This window comes from Alosa sapidissima, chromosome 16, assembly GCF_018492685.1.
Source record: "Alosa sapidissima isolate fAloSap1 chromosome 16, fAloSap1.pri, whole genome shotgun sequence".
Classification (NCBI taxonomy): domain Eukaryota; kingdom Metazoa; phylum Chordata; class Actinopteri; order Clupeiformes; family Clupeidae; genus Alosa; species Alosa sapidissima.
The window spans coordinates 71,370-83,212 of NC_055972.1; the positions used below are offsets into that span (position 1 = coordinate 71,370).

The following is an 11,843-nucleotide window of genomic DNA, read 5'->3' on the forward strand; positions in this document are numbered from 1 at the left end:
TCAATCTGAGCTTGGTAAAATTATAACTCAAACCGGCTCCTCAACGTGTTTTAGATCCAATCCCTACTACATTCCTCAAAAAAGTATATGATGGCTTAGCTCCCTTTTTTCTCAAGGTAATAAATACCTCATTAGAAACAGGTATATTTCCAACTGCTTTTAAAACCGCTGTTGTGAAACCTTTACTTAAAAAGTCAAATCTTGACCATACCAATCTGAGCAACTACAGGCCTATATCAAATCTATCGTTTTTGAGCAAAGTACTTGAAAAAGTTGTTTGTAATCAGTTAAATACTTTCCTCAACGAAAACAGTATCCTTGAAAAATTCCAATCAGGTTTTAGATCAAATCACAGCACAGAAACGGCTCTAGTAAAAATAGTCAATGATCTCAGACTAGCTACCGACTCAAACAAAGTCTCAATCCTTATTCTTCTGGATTTGAGTGCGGCATTTGACACCATTGATCATAGCATCCTAATTCACCGCCTTGCGAAGTGGGTGGGTCTCTCTGATAATGCTCTAAACTGGTTTCAAACCTACATTACTGGCAGAGATGTTTATATCAGTCTAGGAGATCATGTATCTGAAAAACATGACTTGCCTTTTGGTCATGTATCTGAAAAACATGACTTGCCTTTTGGTGTGGCCCAGGGGAGCTGCCTTGGTCCCCTGCTATTTTCTCTATATATGCTTCCATTGGGAAACGTCAGAAGTCAGCATAATGTAAACTTCCACAGCTACGCAGATGATACCCAATTGTATATCTCTGTGGAGCCAACTAACCCAGATGGCCTTTGCTCCCTCACTGCATGCCTAACCTCCATTAATCAGTGGATGAGCAAAAACTTTTTGAAACTAAATGATGACAAAACAGAGGTACTTCTGGTTGGACCAAAACTAAAGCGAGATATTATTCTTAGTAATCTGGGGAACTTGGCACACCAGGTCAAATCAAAAGTAACAAGCCTCGGTGTCATCCTAGATGCAGAGTTAAGTTTTAAGCCCCATATCAGTAAAGTTACTCAGACAGCCTATTTCCACTTGAGAAACATTGCCAAAGTGCGGCCCTTCTTAACTCAACAAGATGCAGAAAAACTAATTCACGCCTTTATCACTAGCAGGTTAGACTACTGCAATGCACTTTTCACTGGTCTTCCCAAAAAACATCTAAAGAAATTGGCACTCATACAGAACTCTGCGGCTAGACTTTTAACTAAGAAGAGAGAACACATCACCCCTGTGTTGGCTGAACTGCACTGGCTCCCTATTTCCTATAGAATTGATTTTAAGGTTATGTTAATTACTTACAAAGCTCTGAATGGCATAGCACCTTCATATATCTCTGAGCTTTTAATATCTTATCAACCACAAAGGAAACTTAGATCATCCAATTCAAATCTTTTAATCGTACCCAAAGTGCTCCACAAACAAAGTGGAGAAGCTGCGTTTATCCATTATGCCCCCAAACTATGGAACACCCTGCCTCTGTACATCAAGCAGGCGAGTTCAGTAAATATTTTTAAAAAAGATCTGAAAACATACCTGTACAGGAAAGCTTTTAGTTAACTCATCTTATCCTGTAGACTACATTTTCAGATTATTCTACATCTGCTACTATTGGAGGGCGCAGCCAGCCAGAAGCAGATGGGCTCCCCCTATTAAGTCAGGTTCTGCTCAAGGTTTCTTCCTGGAATATGGGAGTTTTTCCTTGCCACAGTTGCCATATGGCGTGCTTGTGGGGGGTAAGAGGGTTAAGGCTGCCAGTCTTATGACATGTCATTTTCTATATTTTTGATATGTTGCTGAGTAGATCATAAACAGCAAAGAAAAGTGATTGATAATGACTGACTGACTATTATTGTGTTACATGCTTCAAATGTAAAGCACTTTGAGCTGCATTCTGTGTATGAAAGGTGCTATACAAATAAAGCTTATTATTATTATAAATAAAGCTTATTATGTTCCTATGTCCCACATGTTTACGTAATTGTACACTCTTACATTTCGAATTTTATTGATATTAACATTCCAGAACAGAATTGTGTCATCGTTTCTTTTTTATTTTGCTCTTCTTTCTTTGATACATAATTGGTCTGTAGCTGAGGTCCTGGAACCAGATTACTGAAACATTATCTTAATAAAGTTCAACCATTTCAATCAGAGAGATTCTTATGTCAAAGTGTAATTGTACTTGCATGGCATTTACATATACTGGAAAAAGTTTTTAAAATACTTGTGAACTATGTCAATGAAAAATAAGGGTTTGAGAAATTAGCAAGTATCTGACTTGTTGATTCATCATTACTATTGCAGAATCTTCACTTTTTTGGTGGGAACTACGGGGTACAAAATGCTGTGGAGTACCAGGTAAAAACAATGTAAAATAATTGTACAATCTAGAATTACAGTAGGCCTATACATGATAAATTTGGGATCTGCTCTGTGACGTCAGTCATTACGGATATAGACCCTTTCAACAATAAAAACAACAATGCTTGAACATTCTATTTGGTTCCCAATCTACTTCCTCTGCATTAAGATAACATATGGAATGTTAAAAAGGAAGTCTTGTGGGGCCAACTATGATGCTGATAATGGAACTCTCTTGAAAGGGTCTATATAGCATTTCTAAAGGCCTATTCACACCAAGAACGATAACTAAATAGATATCGTTCTCGTTAATATGAATGACGACGTTCACACATAAACTATAACGATAACGACATGAAGAACAATATCGCTGTATGCAACGATTGGCTACATCTATGCACACAGGTCTTTTCCAAAAAGAAAACATTACCGCGATAATTGGATTGCTGCTGTCAAAATGGTTGTCATCACCTCTATAGAAACGCAGATTTTTACAGCCTACCGTCGTATGTTCTCATATTGTAATTAAACGGAAAACGTTATCAGTTTCACTATTAGCTTACTCTAGCATACAATCGCAACAACATGGATAACGCTGTATGGCTTTGTGTAACTTTATATGATATAAGTGTAGGCCTACTAGAGTTACATCCCACTGCCACTAGTACAAACGAATGCAGTCTATACACTGACTTAGCAGTTCTGTGAAATGTAATACAACAGTGCTACCTTCTGTCTAAATACATTAACATTTCCAATAATTTCCCATGATAAATTACATAATATTTGCACATTCCTTACTTGTTAAGCTCACACTTTAGTTTAGCATTTAGTGAAATGTAATACAACGTTGCCACCTAGCGTTCAGAATATGTAGGCTACTTAACATTAACGTGACATTTCCTATTCTTTCGTCAACTCCATGCTTTTAGGAAAACAATCTTTTTATCATAGTTCCCTCTTCAATGAGCGATTACCAGCTCGTTTTTGTAACAGAGATAGCTGTTTATTGTCCCTAGGTTTACAGAAACACCTATTCATATTAATACATAGCTTATGGAGTGCTGCCGACCATTGTTCATTACGGCCCAGAATGCCTTGCATGTCTTTATAACAAAACAACACAGTAAAACCTAAATGCCCGTAAACATATGCATTTGCATACTTGTAACATTTTTAATAATACTCTCCCATCATGATATTTAACAATAATGAAAAATTTAATTTGAATACCGTCAATGTGAAAACAATTCTATCATGTAAGCTATATATAGCTACTGTTCTCCTTGCTATTTCAGTTCGTAAGTCCATACTATCCCATGGCAGAGCAAGGATTTCATGATTGGGCAAGGTTGCCCGGAGACATTGTGGCTGCTCAGAGACATTGTGCATACTTGAAAGGCATTGTGATAGATGTACCAGAACAACTGCAAATGTGGAAGGTGATAGTTACCAAATACGGGTGGGTGGTCTTTTTTTTTTTAGCTTATGAGTCCCGAGTTCAAACACAAAATTTGGTATCGATATGCGACAGTGTTCCTGAGATATGGACGACTTCCTGTTTCGGAGCTTCGCCGCCGATTTCGTTTGGCTGTGATGGAGCAAACGCTTTCAAAAATCAAAAATCCTTCCGGTAACTTTTGTGAGGCTTAGTCCAAGGATAATGTACGTCAAGTTTCGTGGCGTTCGGACCAAATTTGTGACCTTTGAAATTTAGTTTCGCATTCTGTTCAATCCAATATGGTGGACTAACGACACGCCCACCTGACGTCATCTTCGCGACCAACTTACACCGGTACTGACTGGACGTTTTAAAGTTGGAACCGTGTCTCTGTCTCAAAGGGCCTAGGCGCTAGAGCTGACAAAAAATTAGGGAGACAGGAAAAATAATACTAAAACTTAAGAAGAACAATAAGTGTGCTGCTTTGCAGCAAGCACACTTAATAAAACTTTAAGAAGAACAATAAGTGTGCTGCTTTGCAAGCACACTTAATAAAGGAAAAAATATCAGACAGTGGCTCAGCGCAGTTCTTAATGAGCCCCCTATCCCAACAGTGGCTCAGCGCAGTTCTTAATGAGCCCCCTATCCCAACAGTGGCTCAGCGCAGTTCTTAATGATTGGGAAACACTGCTCTCTAACCCCTATCCCAACAGTGGCTCAGGACTCTTTCTTTCCTTCACTCTTCTAAAGAATTTACACACTTGTTCCTTGTTAACAATAATGCCAGTCTCAGTAGGCCACGGCTGCCCCTTTGGATTCACATACAAGTTGGTTCGATATTGCAAACAACTCATCTATATTATATTTTACCACGTCTGCTCGCGGACCACTTGGGAAAGCTTTGCGGACCACACGGAATACACTTTGAGAAACACTGATGTAGCGGAAAAAACACCCAATCTGGCAACACCAGCCACCAGTGTCGCACCGCCGCATGCGTCATCAAAACAAAAAACAGCACTGAGGCGACAGCAGCATGTAGGCAACAAAGTAGCCAGGAGGCGTCGATTATCATGTAAATGAGTTTTATGACAAGGTCGGTGAGGATGGGAAAAATCTTACATTTCTGTGCAAACTTTGCCTGCCAGCTTTCAAAAAGAAAATCTGCACTTCAGTCACATCCACAGCAAACCTGAAATGGCACATTGAACAGAAGCTACCGGCTAGCATTTACATTACAGTACCGTCCAGAATTATTGGCACCTCTACTTAAGTTAAAGTAAAAATGGGTATAAAAAATAATCTGTTGGTGATTTATTGTAATCTTACAATGAAAAAAAAGGAAAAATCCAACCTTGAAGGGAAGCGAATCGTTTTTGAGAAAAAGTAAAATCTCATAAAGAAATAAATATTTTTAACAAAAACACGTTGCTCACAATTATTGACACCCCTTGTTATAATACCCTCTTAAGCCTCCCTTTGCTAATAAAACAGCTTGTAATATTCACCTATGACACCCCATAAAGTTAGAGAATACGAAGCAAGAGATTAAAGACCGTTCGTCTTTACAAAATCTCCCCAGATCGTCCAGGTCCTAGGTGCACACTTGTGCATTCTCCGCTTTGACTCACCCCACTATTGTTCTATGGAGTTTAGATCAGGGGACTGAGATGGCAATGGCCGAAGCTTGATGTTGTGTTCAGTAAACCATATTTGTTTTGATCTGGACGATTGTTTTGGTTCATTGACCTGATGAATGATCCAATCATGACCAACTTTTAGTGTCTTGTCAGAGATATTAATAGACAGATTTCCTTTGAAAATGTTCAGGTCTTGTTGTTCAGGATACCATGCACCTTAATTAGATTCCCAAGGCCTTTAGGAATAAAAACAGCCCCACAATAGCACAGTGCCTCCACCATAATTCTCATTAGGTATGGGATTCTTTTCAGTATAGTTATTCTTCTATATATGCCAAACACACCTAACGTGTTTCTAGCCAATAGACCACACTTCCAGACAAAGCCACTGTACCATTTAGTAACTCCTGCCGTTTACATTGGTAATTAAAAGACTGGACAGGCTGTTATCTAGCATGCCCTCTAAATAATCTATTAGCAATGAGGTCACTTTTGAAGATTTTTGGGGGACTTGGTGATGACTTGGTGACCCCAAGATGACACGTTTGTCTGTAGCTCTCCAATCGTGGTTGTTATTGAATTTTTTGCCAATATTACCTCCATACTGTACTATATTACCATCCTCCATACTGTACTATATTACCATCCTCCATACTGTACTATATTACCTACCTCCATACTGTACTATATTACCATCCTCCATTCTGTTCTCTATTACCATCCTCCATACTGTACTATATTACCATCCTCCATACTGTACTATATTACCATTCTCCATACTGTACTATATTACCTCCATACTGTACTATATTACCTCCGTACTGTACTATATTACCATCTTCCATACTGTACTATATTACCTCCATACTGTACTATATTACCATCCTCCATACTGTACGTGGGGGCAAGATAACCTTGGGTCTTTGTCCAAGCATGTTTGTTACATTTCCAGTTGATTAAAACCATTTAATCATTGTTTAAACTGTAAATATAGGCATTTTCAACAAAGTACCTAGTTTGTATAGACATTCCCTGACTTACAAATGTCAACACATTTAGTGTGTGCTTCACCTCACTGTGTGTTCACCGTGTGCGGAGTGTGTTTCGCTAATTATGGGATTGGGATAAATGCAGAGACCAAATTTCCCTCACGGGATCAAGAGAGTATATATACTATACACACTTTCTTTTTATTTAAATTTAGTGTATTCTCTTGTCTTTCTGATGTTGAAAAATGACTAGAGGATTTAGCCTCTGTGTCACTTTATTTTCATACCTTCATACAAGTTGAAATTAGATAGGAAAATGCTTGTGTTAGGTTCTGTATATAAGTTTTTCTAGGGGTGCCAATAATTGTGAGCAACATGTTTTCGTGAAAAATATCTATTTCTTTACGAGATTTTCATTTTTCTCAGAATAAATTTTCTTCCCTTCAAGGGTGGATTTTTTCTCATTGTTTTCATTGTGAGAGTACAATGAATCTTCAAAAGATTATTTGTTATACCTGTTTTTAGTCAACTTTACCCAAGGTGCCAATAAGTCTGGAGGGTACTGTATGTACATTGAATAAAAAAATCAAGACAGTCAAGACAGATCCTCGACCCAAATCCCATTAACTGTGTACTCAGTATAGTTTCAGTGTTAAAACTGATAAAATAATTGCTATACAATAATTGTCTGTGGTTCTATATGGGCTGTGGCAATAATGTTGAAAAATAATAGCTCACAGCAACATATGGAAAAAAGGACTATGAACTAGTTCATTTTTGGAACTGTGAACTTAGTTCACAGTTCAAAATATAACTAGACACACACACATATGCACACTCACTCACACACACACAGACTAAATTAAGTGTTGATGCCTGCTCTGAGCTGAGGTTTATAATTATCTCCCATTTAAAAAAGGAACAAGTCTCTAGAGGCATGAGAGAGTGTGTACCACTTGTAGCAGACAGACTCCCTGCTGAAGGACATGAGAAAACAGGAGATACTCAACTGGGGAAACAGGAGATACTTAACTGGGGAAAACAGGAGATACTTAACTGGGGGGAACAGGAGATACTTAACTGTCCAGTGCAGGGTAAGTGTTCCTCCCTCTCCACCTTCCTCGCCACTTCTCTCATCCCCCTTTACTTTCCTTCCTTCATTATATACAGTAGCTGCTCTGCCTTGTCCAGTGCAGGGTAAGTGTTCCGCTCAACCCTGCTTGTGTCCGTCTGTCCAAAACATTGTGTCTGCCTGTATGTATGTATGTATGTATGTATGTATGTATGTATGTATGTATGTATGTCTTGCTGCCTGCCTGTATGTATGTATGTATGTATGTATGTATGTATGTATGTATGTATGTATGTATGTATGTATGTCTTGCTGCCTGCCTGTATTTATGTATGTATGTATGTATGTATGTCTTGCTGCCTGTATGTATGTATGTATGTCTTGCTGCCTGTATGTATGTATGTATGTATGTATGTATGTCTTGCTGCCTGCCTGCCTGCCTGCCTGTATGTATGTATGTCTTGCTTTTCTAGATGCAATGTTTCTCTCATGACTCTTCTAGGTATTCTGCTCTCTCATACACAGCAACCACAAACACACACACACACACACACACACACTTCTAGATGTTTCCACTCTCTCACACACACTCACACCATACAGTAGACACACACACTCTCTCATCTACTGTACATGTTCTCTTACACAGTAAACACAATCTGCCGGTTGTTTACATGGGCAAGAAAGTAAATTCAGAAGATTTTGTTAGTCCTCTCTCACCTTGAAATACGGGAGAGAAACCTCTACAGACGTGTGTGTGTCTGTTCATAGTTCTCTCCACAGTGAATGTGACTATGTGTGTTTCAATACGTGTGTGTGTGTGTGTGTGACTATGCATGTGACTATGTGTGTGTTTGTGTGTGTGTGTGTGTTTCAATGTGTGTGTTTGTGTGTGTGAGAGAGGCTATGACCACCTGAATTTGTTTTTAATGTGTGTGTGTGTGTGTGTGTGTGTGTGTGTTCAGGATGGCTGTGGAATGGGGACAAGGCTATGAGACCCCCTCTGTCTCTGAGCTACAAGACTTCCTGTTGGCCAACCGCATCCCTACAGGACACGTCAACCAGGTGTGGCCCAACCTCTACATTGGCAACGAGTGAGTGCATACCAACCAGGCTAGAGGAACTAGCTGTGTAGGGGAACTAACCAGGCTAGGGGAACTAACCAGGCTAGGGGAACTAGCTGTGTAGGGGAACCAACCAGACTAGGGGAACTAGCTCTGTAGGGGGAACTGGCCAGGATAGAGGAACTAGCTGTGTAGGGGAACCAACCAGGCTAGAGGAACTAAGTGTGTAGGGGGAACCGGCCAGGCTAGGGGAACTAGCTGTGTAGGGGAACTAACCAGGGGGACCCGGCCAGGCTACGGGGTACCAAGTGGGACTGGGGGAAACAAACAGGGGGTCTGAATCTAGAGGGTTAAAATTTCGCTCACTGCTCAATTCTGGAACCATTTTCAAAAACAAGCCAATTAAGTGCCACTTTTCTGATGACCACAAATTATGTCATTTGTGTGCATTGGTTGAATCTTCCAGCAGGAAGCTATGTGAGGCCGTACAGTGCAATAACATTGGAATAGTGGCACCACACACTGATATGGGAGGCCGTACAGTGCAATAACATTGGGATAGTGGCACTACACACTGATATGGGAGGCCGTACAGTGCAATAACATTGGGATAGTGGCACCACACACTGAACGTACTTGCACTGCACACTGAAATACTGACACATACGCACTGGGCACTAGTACCACACTGGAACACACTGAATTTCCTGCATTACACACTGAATCTGCTTGCACTCACACTGAAATCACTTGCTCAACACACTGGATTTACTTGCAGCACACACTGAAACTGCTTGCACTACACACTGAGACAGTTTGCACTACACTGAAAATACTTACACACACTGAAGCTCCTTACTCTAGCCTACACACTGAATTCACTTCCACAACACATTGAAATTTCTTGCTCAACACACTGAAACATCACATGCACTACACACTGAACTCACTTGCACACACACTGAAGTCGCTTACACTACACACTGAATTAACGTCCACTACACACTGAACTCACTTACACAAACTGAATTAACTTCCTCAACACACTGAAACGTGTGTGTGTGTGTATGAGTGTGCACTGTGTGTACATATGTGTGTGTGTGTGCGCACTGTGTGTACTTGTGTGTGTGTGTGTGTGTGCACTGTGTGTACGTGTGTGTGCACTGTGTGTACTTGTGTGTGTGCACTGTGTGTACTTGTGTGTGTGTGTGTGTGCACTGTGTGTACGTGTCTTTGTGTGTATACGTGTGTGTGTGTGCACTGTGTGTGTGTGTGTGTACTTGTGTGTGTGTACGTGTGTGTGTGCGTGTGTGTGCACTGTGTGTATTTGTGTGTGTGTGTGTGTGTGTGTCAGGGTGGCAGCTCGAGACAAACCGCTGCTGTACCACATGGGCATCACACACATCGTCAATGCAGCCAGCGGGCCCCCACACGTCAACACTGGACCCCGTTTCTATAGAGATATGAACATCGACTATTATGGGGTGGAGGCAGATGACTCGATGGATTTCATCATAGCGCCGTACTTCTACTCAACCGCTCGCTTCATCAGAGCAGCACTGGGCAGAGGAGGTGAGTCACACACACACACACCACACGGACACACACACTCACACGCAGACACAGATACACACAGAGACACACACACACACCACACGGAGACACACACACACACACACACACACAGATACACCCAAACACACACAGACACATACACACAGACACAGATACACACAAGCACACACATGCGCACACACACTCACACAGTCATAATATAAAAATATATATATAAATATGGTCATACAAGTTTGTTTGTGTATTGGGTAACACTTTACTTGACGGGTCAGTTCATAACACATTCATAGCAGCTGTCTTAAACTGCACATAAAGCATTCATGACTGTTTTATGAGACATGACTCAACATTCATACCAAACCTTTCATGAATGTAGAAGACCGAACGACGACAACTTGTCAAAATAAAAGTCCAACAATCGCAAAGCAGCATTGCCGTTTTTGTAAACTAGCCTAGATTCAGCTGACCCGTATTTGTGTAACCTGGATACCATTAATTTAATCTTTCCAGCCTTTGTAAATATTTCATGAATATCTTATGAAGTGTACATCGAATGTCACTTTACTATACAAGTTGTGAAGTATTCATAATCACTGAGTTTAACACTGGGAGGTAAACTAGCCTACATTCAGCTAACCCGTATTTGTGTAACCTGGAACGGTTGGACATTCCCAGTAGCAAAAGATGAGAAATCATCTGCAATGGTTACATCATAAAACAAATACATTTTTATGAAACAAAAATGATTTGCTTGACCATGTTCTGTCTTTTTGGCACTGGAGTAGCCCATTGACTCAGATGTGACGTGATCAGGTAAGAGGTTTGGAACAAAAACAGCAATGCTGCTTTGCGATTGTTGGACTTTTATTTTGACAAGTTGTTGTCGTTCTGTCTTCTACATTCATGAAAGGTTTGGTGTGAATGTTGAGTCATGTCTCATGAAACAGTCATGAATGTTTTATGTGCAGTTTAAGACAGCTGCTATGAATGTGTTATGAACTCACCCGTCAAGTAAAGTGTTACGGTGTATTGTATCTGTTTCTGTATATGTGTGTGTATATGTATGTGTGTATGCTTGTGAGTGTGTGTGTATATGTATGAATGTGTATGCATGTGTGTGTGTGTGTGTTAGGGAAAGTGTTTGTGCACTGCCTGATGGGTGTGAGTCGTTCGTCCACGCTGGTGTTGGCATTTCTGATGATCTGTGAGGATCTGACCCTGCGAGAGGCGGCTCGGACCGTGCGACAGCACCGAGACATCTGCCCCAACCCCGGCTTCCTCCACCAGCTACGCCACCTGGACACCAGCCTGCAGCGCCAGCGCAATGCAAGCAAGGCCCTCCAGCCCCAGACGCTCCGCTGAAACTGCCCAGTCAATTTGGACTGAAGTTGAAATAAATATGTTTAGCCACTACTAGACACAAGCAGGACCGTTTCAAATGCAGTCTCAATTCTGTAAGCAGCTCCCATTCAGGATTGGGTTTGTGCGATAAAACTAGATAAAAGTCTACACGTAATACTATACCCTGCTGAAAAAACCCAGCCTGACCAGCTTTAGGTGGTTTGCTGGTTGACCAGCTTGTTACAGTTTTTGCTCATTGCTTGAACACTTTTTGCCAAACTTCGGCTTATTGTCTCAAAACTTTACACACAAGCACACAAGACACAACACTGGGAAATAAACCATTCAC

The 11,843-nt window shown here is 40.7% G+C and overlaps 1 protein-coding gene across 1 annotated transcript; it reads left to right on the top strand.

Annotated features, from left to right (window-relative positions):
• The first annotated feature begins 2,315 nt into the window (after positions 1-2,315).
• Positions 2,316-11,579, top strand: LOC121684951 (dual specificity protein phosphatase 13-like). The gene is made up of 5 exons (XM_042065116.1): positions 2,316-2,369; positions 7,362-7,536; positions 8,480-8,608; positions 9,933-10,150; positions 11,286-11,579. The coding sequence occupies exons 3-5, from the start codon at positions 8,481-8,483 to the stop codon at positions 11,513-11,515; spliced, it is 576 nt and encodes a 191-aa protein (XP_041921050.1). The 5' UTR covers positions 2,316-2,369; positions 7,362-7,536; position 8,480; the 3' UTR covers positions 11,516-11,579.
• Positions 11,580-11,843: the final 264 nt, after the last annotated feature.